The following is a 17,105-nucleotide window of genomic DNA, read 5'->3' as shown; positions in this document are numbered from 1 at the left end:
TGCTTTATCATCCGTGTTTAAAGTGACAACATAGGTAATGATTTTATATGTCTAGAAAAAAAATATTTTTTAAATTGTGCCATTTCTTCATTGGCAGGTTTGCAGGTTAATTGGCCTCTGTAAATTGTCCCTAATGTATAGGATAGAACTAGTGGATGGGTGATCGCTGGTCGGAGCGGTCTCGATGGGACGAAGGGCCTGTTTCCACACTGTATCTAGATTTGGTAAATTATTTCCCCAGATTTTGAATAAAATTGTTCACAAAACATCAAAAACATTTAAAATCAAACTGCTGCATGAGTCACAGTGCCACCTCACAGATGTCCAATCACAATGGATCTCATTTACATACGATATTACAATGGGACAGGGGTGGGAGATCTCTTCCACCCCCGTGCCTTTCCCCCACTCCCCCTTCTCTCGCCCCCCCTTCCTCCCTCCCCTTTCTCTCTCTCTCCCCCCCTCTCTCTCTCTCCCCTCCACTCCCTCCCTCTCCTCTCTCTCCCCCTCCACTCTCCCTCCACCTCTCCCCTCCTCCTCCCCTCTCGCCCTCTCCTCTCCCCCCTCCTCTCCCCCACCCCTCTCCTCTCACCTCCCCCTCTTCCCCTCGCCTCTCCCCTCCCCTCTCTACCCCCCTCACCCCCCTCCCCGTCTATCACCCCCTTCCCCTACCCCTGTCTCCCCCTTCACCCTCCCCGCTCTCCTCTCCTCCCCATCCCCCTCTCTCTCCCTTCCCCCTCCCCTCTCCTCTCCTCCCCCTCCCCACTCTCTCCCCACTCTCTCCCCATCTCCACTCTCTCCCCATCTGCCTCTCCCCTCCTCCCCCATCATCCCCCCCACACCCACCCACCCTCTCCTCCTCCCTTCCACCCCCCTCTCCCTCTGTCTCTTGCCCTTCTGTCTCTGCCCCTATCTCTCTGTCTCTCCCCAGTCTCTCTCTGCCCTCACTCTCTACCCCCCCCCCTCCCCCTCTAGACGCGCCTGCGAGTTGGGGGCTATGTGTCAGTGGATAGGGCTGTTATGGGGTAAAAGGAGCAAATTAATAATATTAATATAATATAAAGCGGGGTAGTTAGCGTGTGTGCGGGGTGGTAGTTAGTGTGTGTGATGCCACAAGCCGCCCCCCCCCTCACATCCGCACGTTGGAGGAACAGACCCAACGGGTCTGCACTTGGTCTAGTAAACAATTAAAATTGAAAACTTTTTTAAAATTTAGAAAACCTAAAAACTCTTTCAAATAATAAAAAACAATATAGAAAACAACCTATCAATATCTTCTCTCATTTCCTACTTGTAGCCAAACAAACCTCATTGAATCACTGCAGAATCGGAGATCAAATACCCCAATGCAAGAAACAAACTGAAGAATGGTCCCAAACCGAAACATCATCTGATCGGTTCCCTTCACAGACGCTGCCTGACCTACTGAGTTCCTTCAGCAGCTTTTTTTTAACGTAACATCCTGCATCTGCAGTTTCTTCCGTCCCCCAGTGCAGTGCTGGCGAACATCTGCTTCACTGTTGGACAGCAATGAGGCAGCTGAGAAATTGCTGGCAGAGCTCAGGCATTCTGGATTCTTAGATAGGTCCTGGAAATCGCAGCTTTGTTTGGGTAAATGTGAGCAATTCCATGTGGAAGTGTCAAAAAAAAACTCTAACAAAATCCAAGCAATAATCTTTCACATTTACAGAAACCAGAGGATTTCCTAACATACAATGTTCAAGTCGAAAATGTCATTGTGAATGTGGGATAATTGATTTATATTTCACTGTACAGGTTGTATAAAAATGTACTTGCCATTTTGAATAAATGCTTCCATTTTTTCTTTGAAAGGCTGGAGATCTTGCTCTGATGAATGTTGGCATACAAGAACTGTTTCTTTCTCACATGCTGAAAATACATCAATCAACACAAAAGATTTAGTTTTCAAAACACAATAATTTATCAAGGTTACAATATTTATTCTAAATCGTACAAACAATTACCAAAGGTATGTTCAGCAGAAGTCCAAGAAATATTAAACTTGTAGCGAAATGAAGAAAAATCAGTGTCTTTATTAAAACAGTGTCCGACATTAAATATATTCCTATTTTTAAATGTTACTTAATAAATTGTTTAAATTGTAAAAATTACTGCAATATATACAACAAAAGAAAAACAAATTAAAGTCATATGGTTTTAGTTATATAGCATAGAAACAGGACCTTCAGCCCAATTTGTCCATGCCAATCTAGGAGCTCATCTGAGCTAGTCACAGTTTTTTGCATTTGGCCCATATCCCTTTAAACCTTTTCTATTCACACACCTGTCTAAATGTATTTTAAATGTTGTAGTTCTACACACCTCTACCACATCATCTGACAGCTCATTCCACAACCCTCGATGTGAAAAACTTGCCATACAGGTTTTCTCTCAATCATTTCCATCTCAACTGAAATCTATGCCCTCTTGCTTGAGACTCCCCTACTCTGGGAAAAATGACTGACTACTCACCTTATCTATGTCCTTCATGATCTTGTATATCTCTAGAAAGGTCCTGCATAGCCTCTTAAACTCCAAAGACAAAGCGTCCCAACCAAACTATCCAGTCTCTCCTGATAACTTAAGTTGTTGAGTTCAGCAACATCCTTGTGAATCTTTTTTTGCACTATAACTAGCTTTATAATATTCTTCGAACAAAACTGCACACATGCTCCAAGTGTGGTCTCACCTGTACTTGTACAGCTGGACATGATTTCCCAACTCTTGCACTGACCAATGAAAGTAAAGTGTGCCAAATGCCTTCTTCACCATCCCTTCCACCTATGTCACCAGTTTCAGAGATTGTTCTTGTAAGAAGGGAAAATTATCTTAGCTAGTATAACTAAATGCATGGATGATTATCTGCTGATAGTTATATCCATATCCACATGTTCTGTTTCAAACAATGTAGTAGAGATGATTATGCAGAAATTACTGTGGTTGTCACGGAAACTGCATGTATGGTCAGCCTAGCTGACCAAAGATGAATTTCTTCCAGAATATCATTGGCCACACTGCATAATATTTTATAAAATGTTTTTAAATGTGTATCGCATAAAAAAACTTTTGGTATTTGTTGAATTGTTCAGTATGAATTATCCATATGAACATTTATCAATCTAGTAAAATTTACAAACAAGTTTGAGAGTTGTAACTATTTCAAATGTATAGGAAACACTTATCATTAATGTATGTCAGGGTTTACATGTGAAGGCCATTTATTTATTCCATGTCTGCTCTTTAATTGAACAACCTGAAACTAATCTTGAAGTTCACTCTTTCCTTTAAATCCTGCTTTATTTCAAATAGATATTCTACCTTTAAAGATAAACTCTTCCTACTCCAAAAACATGGAGATTTTGTTTCTAAACTTTTTCTTTATTCTGGGTATCTGCCAGGGTTTTCTTTATATTCCTCAGAGCTTTCCTGGAAAAACTGAATAAGAACCTTAAATGAGCCTCTCCACTGAATAATTAAAACTTACTGATCCTTTATTTTGTTCCTAATAAAAGGAAATGTTATTTTTTTACTTTTTCAATGAAAATTCAAACTGATTTTAAAAACATCTTTAAAAATGTGCTCCAAGCATCTCCCCAATTAAGGAAATAAACCGAATATGAAATGCTGATTTATTCTTAATAAATTTTATGCTATGCATGTCTTTATCTTTTTTAGCATAGGATTCTCAAAGTTACAATTTAAAATCTCTTCCATGAAAGAACCAGTGGATATTTATGTAATACTTTCTTTTTCTTTATTTCTGCCCTGAATCCTGAATGAAATCTGCTACCTGCATCTTATCACACATGTTCCAACCTGCCTGTCAAATTACATTGACCCAGGCTCTCAATCTTGTGTTAAATTCCTCTGGGATCTTCCCTATTCTTGAAACCTCTTCCAATATCCCTGTGGTACTTAAACCTGCAGTTACCCTTCATTCCCCCATATGCCTACAGCTACCAGGTTCTTATCTCTTATACATTTCTCCTTAAACATTCATCTCTCCCTCCTCTTTTTGGGCCATCTTTAAAACACCACTTTGACCTAGCTTTTGATCAACTATCTTAAGTTTACCTCCGTTACCACCGTCAGCGTTAAGCTTTACCTAAATGTGGTTGTGCAAAATGGCTTGGGATGTTTTAATATGTTAAAATGTACTGAATACATGCATATTCATGGTGGTACATGATATTCTGCTTGCAACAGTGAAATCAGGATTGCCAAAGAACATCATTCCAAGTGACCCTTTCAAATCATTCAGGAAGCGTCTTCTCCAGTCTGCTTTGTCCACAGGTGATTATTTCCATGTTGATAACGGGTATCAAGTAAGAGTAGAGAAACATTGAATGAGGAACCTAACTCTCAACTGCAGTTGAGTTGAACAGAAGCCCCAGAATCAGTGTGGATTTGTAAGATTAGCTTATGTTATTCATCTGTCTTTTCTCTACATTGAGAAAAACATGATCTCTCAATGATGGAAAATAGCCACTTGGATGAGAGAGCAAAATAGACAAAGTTCCATTACAGAAATAGAAAAAGGAGTGAAACACAACATATAGTCTACATGCCTCAATTGCCTATGAAATCTTTTTTTGGTGTGCAGCAGACCCTCCAATGTGATAGAGAAAGCTGGGTTCCAAGGAGATTCTGACAGTTTTCTCAACTTCCTTCCGTGTTGATGCTGAACTAGACTATTAAGAAGTGCAATGCACTTGCATCTTCATATGCTTGTCTCTTTCATGCAAGAGTACCTCTGTAACTAACTGGATTGTCAGTCTGCACTCATTCACAATAAATTATACACCATGCATTGGATACTTATCCGACTCTTCCCATGTTCGTAAGTCATAGGAGCAGAATTAGGCCATTTGGCCCATCAAATCTACTCTGCCATTCAATCATGGCTGATCTATCTTTCCTTCTAAACCCTATTCTTCCGCCTTCTCCCCATAATATTTGACACCCTTATTAATCAGGAATCTGTGAATCTCCACTTTAAAAATACCCAGTGACTTGGTCTCCACAGCTATCTGTGGTAATAAATTCCACAGATTCAACACCAGCTGACTAAAGAAATTCCACCTCATCCTCCTTCTGAAGGTATGTCCCTTTATTCTGAGGCTGTGCAAGTCTGATCCTAGACTCTCCCACTCGTGGAAACATCCTCTCCACATCCACTCTATCCAGGCCTTTTACCAGTTGGTAAGTTTCAATGAAAGGTCCCCTCATCCTTCTAAACTCCAGAGAGTACAGGGACAGTGCCTGTCATTTATACGTTATATGTTATCGTATACGTTAAATGATAACATATAACGCTCATCATACGTTAACCCGACCATCCCAGGATCATTCTTGTAAGCATTGTCTGGATCCTCTCAAATGCCAGCACATCCTTCCTCAGATATGGAGCCCAAAACTACTCACAATACTACAAATGCAGTCTGACCAGTGCCTAATAATGGCTCAGCATTACATCCATGTCTTTTTATATTCTAGTCCTCTCTAAATAAATGCTAACATTGCAGTTGCCTTCCTTGCTGGACTGGTGCAGCGGCATCACGGTACTGTCAAATTTCTGCTCTCCCAATCACTTCTACTCTCCGAGAGAATTTTAATTCCTTTATTCTCGCTGGAGTTTACATCCCCCCCATGCCTGCGTACGTGAGGCGCAAACGCAACTCGCTGACCAGGTAATGAGGGTAGAGAGTGACTTCCCGGACTCCATGGTCATTGTTTTGGGGGACCTTAACAAAGCTAACCTCAGCCGTGACCTTCCAAAGTGCAGACTTCATGTTACCTGCCCCACCAGACGGGAGAGAACACTTGACCACTGTTACATGTCAATCAAGAACGCATATCGCTCTGTTCCCCAGGTGGGTCTGGGTCTCTCTGATCATTGTCTAGTTCACCTTATTCCAACCTACAGGCAGAAATTAAAATCTGCTAAGCCTGTGGTCAGAACAGCAAAAAGGTGGACAAGCGAGGGCATTGAGAACTGACAATCCTGCTTTGAGTGCACGGATTGGAATGTGTTCGGGGAAGCAAACACAAGCCTCGATGAGTATACGGACACTGTATCATATGTCAGCTTTTGCGAGGACAGTTGCATTCCAACTAGGACCCAGACCTGGTTCAACAACAACAAGCCCTGGTTTACTGCAGAACCCAGACAGCTCCGACAGCCTAAAGAGGACGCCTACAGGAGCGGGGATGCAGACCTCTACAGGCAGGCCAATTACAAGCTGAGAAGAGGAATCAGAGCTGCCAGGGAAAGGTACTCTGAGAAGTTGAGAAGCAAATTCTCAGCTAGTGACTCTTCTTCAGTTTGGAAGGGCTTGCAAGAAATCACCAGCTACAAGAGGAAAGCCCCCCTCTCTTTGGACAATCGTGAGCTGACCAACGACCTGAATGAGTTCTACTGCAAGTTTGACAAGCAGAAATGTAACTCTGGTACCCCCTCTTCCCCTCCCCAACAAACACAGCCAGACCCCAGTCTGCAAAGAATGGATCCTTCTGCACCCACCCCAACCAACACTTCACACCCACTTAAAGCAAGACTCCAGTCTGAAAAGACTGGGCCCTTCTACACCCACTCCTCCCCATTCCCCACTTCACACATACGTAAAGCAAGACTCCAGTCTGAAAAGACTGGACCCTTTCCCACCCACCCCTCTCCAATCACCACCACACCCAATTACCTACACCCTCCGTGCTGCACAACATCACTTCTACATCCACCAACAACAATAAAAATAGAAGAGGTGGAGAGGCTTTTCAGAAGACAGAAAAGCTGGAAATCTCCAGGACCAGACAATGTTTCCCCCTCTACTCTCAAGCTCTGTGCCGAACAACTGGCACGGTTCTACACAGATATTTTCAACCAGTCCCTGCAAACCTGTACTGTCCCTGCCTGCTTCAAAGTCTCCACTATTGTCCCTGTACCTAAAAAGGTAAGGATTACTGGTCTTGATGACTACAGGCCTGTCGCACTGACCTCTGTAGTCATGAAGACCCTTGAAAGGCTTGTGCTGGCCAAGCTGAAAAATATCACAAACCCCCTGCTGGACCCTCTGCAATTTGCATATTGGGTCAATAGATCTGTGGAAGACGCAGTCAACCTGGGCCTGCACTTCATCCTCCAGCACCTAGACCGCCAGGGGACCTATGTGAGGATTTTGTTTGTTGATTTTAGCTCTGCATTCAACACCATTGTGCCAGAACTACTACACGCCAAACTTTCCGAGTTGACTGTGCCTGAACCCCTCCGTCAGTGGATCACCAGCTTCCTGACAGACAGGAAGCAGCATGTGAGGCTGGGAAAGCACACCTCGGACCCGCAAACCCTCAGCATAGGAGCACCACAAGGCTGCGTACTCTCCCCTCTCCTCTACTCTCTCTACACCAATGACTGCACCTCCACTGACTCCTCTGTCAAGCTTCTCAAGTTTGCGGACGACACAACCCTGATTGGACTGATCCAGGATGGGGAGGAATCTGCCTACAGACAGGAAGTGTCGCAGCTGGCGTCCTGGTGCCATAGCAACAACTGGAGCTCAATGCTCTTGAGACAGTGGAATTGATTGTAGACTTTAGGAGAGCTCCCCTCCCCTCACCCCACTCACCATCAAAAACACCACAGTCACATCTGTGGAGTTTTTTAAGTTCCTGGGAACCATCATCTCCAAGGACCTCAAGTGGGGGGCTACCATCGACTCCACTATCAAAAAGGCACAACAGAGGATGTACTTCCTGCGGCAGCTGAGGAAGCACAATCTTCTACAGGCAATGATGGTCCAATTCTATACGGCCATCGCAGAGTCTGTCCTCACCTTCTCCATCATGGTCTGGTTTGGCTCAGCCACCAAGAACGACACCTGGAGGCTGCAGCGAATCGTCCGATCAGCAGAGAAGATTATTGGCTGCAACCTTCCCTCCATTGATGAACTGTACACTGCAAGGGCCAGGAAGCAAGCGGGTAAGATCATCTCTGACCCCTCTCACCCTGGCCACAAACTCTTTGAATCACTTCCCTCTGGAAGGTGACTCCGGATTGTCAAAGCTGCCACAGCCAGACATAAAAACAGCTTTTTTCCATTAGTAGCTCTACTCAATAACCAAAAATCTGTAGTCTCCTTTTACTCTGGTATTTTCTTTAATTCACACGTAATAATTCACACATCAACAATGTTTTATTATTAATGTTTTGTGTATCATTCTTAACTGTCACTGTATGTCATGTTGTCACGTGGGCAGAGCACCAAGGCAAATTCCTTGTATGTGAATACTTGGCCAATAAACTTATTAATTCATCCATTCATTGCTATTGATTCAACTTGCAAATTAACCTTTTTGGAATTCTGCACCAGCACTCCCAAGTCCCTTTGCACCTAAAATTTCTGAATCTTTTCCCCATTTAGGAAATCGTCTACATCTTTATTCCTACTATAAGAGAAACCTAAGAATGGGAGAAGGAACAGGTCACTTAGACCATTGATTTTCCTCTGCCATTCAACAACATCATGGCTAATCTACTTCAAACATAATTTTCATTCCTTTTCACCATTACTGCTTTCCTCTCATGTCTATAGATCTATTAATCCCATTTTGAATAGAACCAGTGACTGTGCCTCCATAGCGCTATGTAGATTCCACAGTCTTTGAGTGAAGACATTTCTTGTTATTTTGATCTTAAAGTGTCTATCCCTTACTTCATTACCTTTAGTTTTAGACTTCGCAGCCAGGGGAATTATCCTCCCTGCATCTACCTTGCCAAGCCCTTGAAGATTAAAAAAAATGTCACCGCACTTTCTCTTAAACTCTAAAGAAGAAACCTCGGGTGTTTAATTTTTGCTTGTGTGCTGGACTACCACCCTATTCAAAAGTATGGTGATTCTTCATGGCATACTATTTATTTTCAGTATATCCTTTCTTACGCAGAAGACCAAATTGTTTTCAATATTCCAGATATGGTGTCACAAGAGCCTCATATTTTATTGATATTGTTGATATGCGAACACCCTAAAGTAAATGAAAAGGAAAAAAAATTCTGCTGTGTGTAGGTAATTAAATGCTGCAGCAGTTAATTGCTTCCTCTCCATGATCTGGCAAATTCCTATCTATAGCATATCCAACACCTAAAGATCACACCCATGATCATGAGGCTAATTCTGGAAGATGCAGAGGGGACCAAATGTCATGACGCTGGCGGATGGAAGTGCTGTTCTGTTACATTTCCTCTTGGGATAATACCTCGATGGAAACTCTAGATTGCAAAGTGAAATTGCAACAGACAGGAATACTATAGCAGTGGGTCCTTACAGATTTCTCTGGAAACATGGTTTTCTTTAGCACCTTTAAAATGACCACTGTTAAATCTGAAACACTGTCTTCTAACACTATAACATTATTTTTTTCTGACACCCAATAAACCAAAGCCATAAAATGTTGAAATTATGCAGCCCCTGTCTTGTATTGCTATGGCAACAAATAGATTTCACATCATGTTCAGCTTCCAATTTATGATTTTCCTCGTCTACCTATCAGAGCAAAGATAGTGCCTACCTCCTACAGAGCTAGTTTGGAATACTAACGGCTGAGAATAATTAAACAGCCCATGGTGGACTACTGACAAAATGTATCTTAAGCACGTGGCTCCAGTAAGACTACATACACACAGTACTCTATAAAGGATAGAATAAAAATGCTCACATTTTCTTGTCTAACTCTTGTATTTTATTACAATCCACAATTTAAAAACACGATTAGCTTCAAACCCAGGTATTTGGTAGCTTTTGCCCAGTATGTTTATTTTTACAGGTAAGTCAAATACCCACACGAGGATTACAGAAAGTTACATTACTTTTCCTCTGTTCCACACATTCTTGTTATTCTAATATCAATATTCTAATATCATATTGTAAAGAATATGAAAGGACAGATATTTTTGAAATAATTCCTGTACAAGTTTCATCAATAAAAAATATAGTCCATTAGGTGTATATTAATGCGTTGTTATTCTGCTCCTGGTATTGTGGATTTTTTAAATGTCACATTGCTCTACCTAACCAATCAGCCATACTATGTAAATATTGACACCTTCATCCTGTAATACCTTGGAAGATTCAACAATTTATTCTAATACACGATTAAATGATTGCACGCTGTTAAGACTTAATCTAACATAGCATTGCAGACAGATTTCTATTGTTCCTGGAATTTGGAGTCTTTCTGTCTCTTTTAGCCCAATATAGTTGCAGAGTTTTTAAAATCCATCAGATCATCAAATAGCATTTTTGGGTTTAGTAATTCTAACCAGTTACAATGCTGGTAGCAATGAAAAATAAATTCATTTCCACTCTGTGTCAGAGTATTAAGGTAGTTACTTCCTGGGGCGAAATGAATTGATCTGGTGCATTGAGGCTTGGTGCTATTATAACCTTCACTTCTGCTGGAAGAGCTTGATTCATTTGCTTACTTGCATGTCATTCTGGAGGCCAGTGTGCATAGTACAAGCAACAATAGGGCCAGTGTTACTTCGTAATGAAAGGTAGCTTTGGCTCTGGACAGTAAGCTATAATATGAGGATTATACAAAAGTCAGCCAGATGTACAGAGCTAAGAAAGGTAAAAGGGAGGAACCTTGTGCACACAACAGAGATCTGCATTGAGATGTAACAGAAGTAATGCAGTACAAGTAACAAAAAAGACCAAGCCATAAAGAAAAATTGCCCTTTAAACATTTCAGCAAATTCTTATGGTCATTAATCAACATATCCAATGTGAATAACATCACAAGCATACCTTTAATTTAATATGAATAATTTCAGTCCACAATTAAATATTTAGTGCAATGACGCTACAAGGTCTAATTTATCCAGGTCATGCATTGAACACATTAAAGGAGAATCTATTTTGTGACTTCTGTGCCTTATTTAAAAGCTTTCTTGGTAGTACCAGTAACATGGTTAAAAAGAATACCAGATTAAAAATGAGAGTCATATCAGTGTATCACTGCCAAATCTGAAATGGATGGGAAATGAGTCAGGATCTGCGTGGAGATCCCAAACCAGACAGGCATTTGAAGGTGTCTTTTTATCTTTCTCAATTATAGATGGAAATTGAACCGGATGATGACCAGGGAGCCTTTCTAGGTTGGTGTTCAATCATCTTATCCATTAAAAAAAACAGTGTATCTTTGAAGGTACTATATTTAGTTAAAGACAATTAACTATCTTGACCACTAAGCTGCCATGGAGGTAGCCAATATCCAAATGGAGTATTTCCAGATGGGAAAATCCAGATGGGAATGATGGGATGAATTCCTCAACAAAGTCTTCCTTCCTTGACTGCAAATGCCAAAGAAAGACATGGATTCATTTGAAAATCATAACCCATCACTTCTGTAGAAATGTGATCCAAAAAGATGGATGAACAAGGTATCATGTATCTGCATGAAGATTAGCTTATTTAAATCATTTCAGGTGTCTGTAGCACAGTGTTCAATGGTTGGCAATATGTAAACCAGAGTTCAACAAAATACCATGCAGCAGCAATCAATGATGAGTCGGCAGTTAGCAAAGTAAAATCAAGAAAGTGAATAAAGTGGAAAGAAGTTGCGACTTAATTTTTTTGGGTTGATCTGTAAAGGATAAAGATGTAAAGGATGTAAAGATAAGTAAAAATTCCCATGGAAATGATACTTAGAAAGCAGTGCACCTACACTTTCAATTAAATGTGAGGGAGTATCTGACTCTTTCTGACTTGCCAAAGTATCGTGGTTTGGACACAACGTGCTAGAGGAACTCAGCAGGTCAGGCAGCCTCTTTGGAGAGCATGAATAGGTGATGTTTTTAGTTGGGACCGTTCCTCAGACTGATTGTGGGGATGGGCGGGGGGGGGGGGGAGGTTGAAGAGCGCGAAGAGAGGAAGAGCAGGACAAAACCTGGTGAGTGATTGGTGGAAATAAGGGTTTTTTGATAGGCAGATGGTGGGACAGAGAGGCCAGAGATGAAAAGACAAATGGTGTGAGATTATCTGTGTCGCTTAGTTAACATCACTTACATATCCACTGTGTCATCTGGGAAGCCTGTGTGTCCAGTAGTTCTGCTCTCACTTCCCCTCTCCCAGATGGAACAAGGATAGAGTTCCCCTGATCCTTACCTCTCACCCCACTAGCCTCACTATCCAACACATTATTCCCTGACATTTCCGCCACCTTCAACATGATCCTATTATGAATTACATCTTCCCATCGCCACCTCTTCCTGCCTTCTGCAGAGACTACTCCCTCCACAACTCCTTGATTCACTCATCCCTTCCCACCCAAACCAACACTTCCCGACAGGGTTCACATGCAACTCCTCTAGCCTCATCAACTGCATTTGGTGTTCCCGATGTGGCCTCCTTTATATTGGTGTATTGGTGAGACCAAGCATAGAGTCAGTGACTGTTTTGCAAAAAACCTGTACTCGGTCCAACAAGGCCTGCTGGATCTCTCGGATGCTAACCCTTTTAACTCCCATTTCCATTCTCATACCGGCATTTCTGTCCAGGCCCTCCACCTTTGCCAGAGTGTGGCCACCTGTGAACTGGAGGAACGACACTCATATTCCCGTTGGGTAGCTTATAACCTAACAGTATGAACACTGAATTTTCCAATTTTAGGCAACTGACCTACAAACAAATCTCCCTCCACCCTCCTCTCCCACCCCCCATCCCCCATCTCATCTTTCCTGTGCCCCACCTGGACTTACACTCATTTATCCCCTTCCTCTGGTTGCACAATTTTAATCTCTTCTATCCGTATCTCATATATTTTGTCTTTTTCATCTTTGACCTTTGTCCAACCATCTGCCTATCAATCCTCCCCCCCCCCTCACCTGTATCCACCTATCACTTGCCATACTTTGTCCTGCCCCTCCTCTCTTCCAGCTTTCTCTCCCCTCACCACAATCAGTCTGAAGAAGGATCTCAATCCAAAATGTCTCCTATCCATTTTCTCTAGAGATGCTGCCTGAATTACTCCATCATTCTGTGTCTTTTTCTGCCAACCAGCATCTGCAGTTCCTTGTGTCTACATCTTGGTTTGGAATAGGTCCATGATTTTAAGTATCAACAAAGATTTATATTGAGCTCCAGCCATTAGAAGGCTCTTGAAAAATGTGCCTGCCAATTTATTTCCCTGTTGGATGTGCTGCCAACTACAATTTGTTTTTGTTGTTTTGCCGAATTGATCTATTTATTAGAGGATAAATATTACAACTTGCTCAATGGATCCTAGAATCCATTCTGAGATTTGTACACGGTTACATAATCAGGCCCCACATCTGTTACTTCAAGTGCTGCTCTGTTAGGTATAATCCTTCATGCGATGCACCAGTTGAAAAACAGTAAAGCAAGAGGAAACCGATTTGGAAATTCTGTCTCTCCCAAACTTGCCATGGATTTCTTTTAGATTGGAAAAATAATACATTTCAAATTGACTTCAGGCTGCAACTTGCAACAGCTGAGTACTGGCTGAACTTATGGCCTTTACACTGCAATCCTAGTACCATCTTTAGTGAAATGTTAAATATCAAAGATCATCTCAAGATTTTGATTGCACACCATAGTTTAATTGTTCCTCTTACTTATTCTAATATGGCTACAATCAGAAAATATTGGAGCAGCTGTCGCTATCTGTAGCCATAATACTTTCATTATCTTGTGCCAATTCGTAGGCCATCGTCTATCAGCATCAAAATCCTATCATCCTATAACTGTATAAACTTAGAATGGATCTTTGTGCAGACAATAAACAGACTTACTAAAAGCATTATTAACTAACACGGCATTGTACATTCATGGAACTGAATGAAATCCCATTCCTTACTACTTGCAATGATCATTGAAGTGGTGGTCTAATTAGAATCACAAACTAAAGAACATTTTCATGATCAATTAAATACACATTCAGGCAAACATCAAAGACTTCAAAGTACAATTTGATAAGGAGCTATCAATGATTTTAAGGAGCTTTATGATCAAAAACGATATAACGTACAAATAAAAACAAAACCAGGAATGTGCACAGATCTGGAACTGTGTAACAACTCTGATTTAGATACGAGCAAATCTTTAATCTGCATTAGTTGAAAACGTTGTTTACTTTAAACAGATGATTCATTTCCCTAATGTATCATTTACATCATACAGCACTGATTATAGTGCATTATTCTTTGTTCTGTAAAATTTTATTTGGGAGATGCTTAACATTACAATATCAGATTTACTTGCATAAATCCAATTTTACAGGCGCCAGTTCAGCTTTTATCGTCAGAGAACAGTGAAATAGTGGCATGTCCCAATGCAAACAATATCAAAGTAGACAACAAGAGCAGTGTTTTGAAAATGCAGCTATAAAAAGATTTTTCAGAAACACCAACAACGAATCTGGTGCATAACATGTTTTTAGCCACTTTGGGGAAAAATTGGGCTTTCTGGCAGCAGGCTTTTTGAAACACTATTTGACATCAGTCGGTCAGAGATCAGGTCTTGTGTGGCACTTCTGATGGGTATGCTGGATATATTTTTGAGACAGTTCTTGGTGTCCACCCAGTTAATAATGGCCAGCAGTTTTCCAGCAGTGTGTTACGATGCCAATTAATTCACAAAACTGGTTTGAAACCAGTAGTGCCATTTGCAATGGGCATGCATCAGTCTCAGCCCATTTTAAGCACTCACAGCTGAACATGCAGTCTATGCATGGAGGACTCCCACCAGCATTACTTAAAGAGATCAAGAACTACTTAAGTATTAGCTGCTGGATTACTTCTTCTGACAGCTGGTTCAATTCTATGCATTTTTGGAACTTTCCCTTATTTGTCTAGAGTTTCAATAGCCTGAAAGGTGTGGTCTGGCTGGTGCTTGATGTTTTAAGGGCTTTTGGTGAGACAAGTTCCTTCTATCCATGGGTGGCCTGGTACCCTTTGCTCTTGGATTCAAGCATAACTGAATAAAGATAGATCTTGTAGAGCAGGAGAAGCTGCTAGAAGAGACAGGCAGAGGGGAAAAAGGGTTCTTGGCAGAAGGTTACACCATCCAGGGTCTTTAGGGAAGGTGCCTCTTGCCAAATTACAATGAAAACAATACACGAGGTCAACAACAGCAATTTGCATGTATATAATGTCCTTAATGCAGTAAAATATTATGAGGTGATTAACAGAAGCATCAACATTATATTTTTTCAGACTTTTTTTTCTCCCCGAGTGTCACGGGAAAGTAAAATTTCCAGAACTAATGAGGCACCACCATGGCTTCACATTACTCTGTCACATCTCAACATTTGCAGAAGTATTTTCCAACTGGAATTCAGTTAATTTAAAGGAACGTGTAACTTTCATTATTCTGGAATAGCTGAGCTCACACTGTGGATCCAACTTCCCTCATAACACTGAAATTCTTTCAATATACTGCACCCTCCTCATGAAAGACAAGCTTCTGTGTGGTCAGCACCTCAAAACTGCATCACAAGCACAGATGGCACTACTGAAAACAAAAGTTCTCACTAAAGAGGATACGGTGCATATGAAAGGCTGCAACAGTCCACCATTTTGTCATTAGGCTCACCTTGCAATAGCCTCTCTGAGCCTGTGCTTGGTGGTAATAGGCTGCAAAAAAAAAATGATCACAGATGTTGTCGCCTCACTTGCGAATGGCAATGCTTCACTACCCGAGTACTTCGAACATGGACTTGAAATAGCTAATCTTCTGAGTTATATCATGCTCGAATTGAACCATCTGAATCTCCCACTGTATGATCCTGCCACAGCTGGGGAGCTCCGTGTAGAAATGTCTGATTAAGAACTCCAGCAAGCAAGCTGCTACAAAGAGTAGGGATAGTCTAAGGAAATAGTTGCTGATAAGATGAAGGGATTTTTTTTTGTCCATTTGGGTGATTATAATAATGGGAATTAAAATAGCAGTCCAGAACCTGGAAACAATTCTTGAGCATCTCACTAAAATAAACTATTGATGTTTTTTTCCCTTCTGCAGTTGGACAAACGTCTGCTGAATTGACACTCAAAAAGCTCACACCATCAAACCATAAAGTAATTCTATGCACCTTGTAATAGGGGCAACACTAGTTAATATTACTTAAATCATTCACATCTGAAGCCAGTGGGTCTGTCTGGATAGTTGAGCTTGATGCTTCTTGGGAGTCAGTCTCTAATCACATCTGGTTTAGCTTTAAACTTTCACTGATATTTTGCCAGCAGCCACAACCTTTTAATGGCCACAATAAATTAAAATGACTGTAAAATGTGAAAATAGTACGTTAAACTAAACTTAAATCTGGTACAATTTAAGATTCTTTACTGAGCATGACATGTATACAAATAGCTTCATATTGCCAATTAAAATGTTTGCATTTATCAATTTAATTTGATAAAATTTTGGAAACCCGCTATTGTATTTCCAAGCCATAATAGATACATTTAAATCAAAAGTTTCAATGCATTTAGTCCAAAGGTAAAGTATCATTAATTGAGGTCCATTTATCTTTTTGAAATATAATGTATTGTGGCATACATGTAGGTCTGAATGACACAGTAGCTGGACTTAATGTTGGAAACCTGTTGACAGAGGAGAGGAGATCAAACACAGATCATGTTTCTGCACAAACTACTAATACAGAGGGCAGGGCAAGGGTTCTATGAGAGCCAAGGGATGGGAGAAGACAAGAGCACTTCTGTGTCCTGGGGTTGAACAAACAACAACTGATACTTTCTCAGTTCTTTGTTTTGGAATCTACAGAAATGTGTTTTTTGACTGACACTACCTCTTTAATTTTGTTTTGCATGAACTACCTCATAAGTGAGCTACCTCAAAAAAATTCAGCAAAGTCTTGACATTAAGAACTCATCTTAAAATGAACAAACAATTCTTCTTTGGACTAGGCCTAACCGTTTCATCTAAAACTTGTTAATACAAAATAATGGTCATAACAATATTTTAACTCTGGTTTGTTTCAGTTTAAATAACACAATGGTGTAATTGAGAACGTATTTTGCACTCAATTTGACGATGTTGCTTTAAGCCTAAACT

The 17,105-nt window shown here is 40.8% G+C and overlaps 1 protein-coding gene across 2 annotated transcripts in view; it reads right to left on the bottom strand.

Annotated features, from left to right (window-relative positions):
• The window catches only part of fmn1 (formin 1), a 313,397-nt gene that overhangs the window by 115,406 nt on the left and 180,886 nt on the right, over window positions 1-17,105 (bottom strand). For both annotated transcript variants that reach the window (XM_033026936.1, XM_033026935.1), the window contains one exon: window positions 1,798-1,890. In XM_033026936.1, the coding sequence (XP_032882827.1) occupies window positions 1,798-1,890 (93 nt within the window). The remainder of the gene's footprint in view (window positions 1-1,797; window positions 1,891-17,105) is intronic.

This window comes from Amblyraja radiata, chromosome 9, assembly GCF_010909765.2.
Source record: "Amblyraja radiata isolate CabotCenter1 chromosome 9, sAmbRad1.1.pri, whole genome shotgun sequence".
NCBI lineage: Eukaryota > Metazoa > Chordata > Chondrichthyes > Rajiformes > Rajidae > Amblyraja > Amblyraja radiata.
This window is presented reverse-complemented; position numbering and strand designations above follow the sequence as displayed.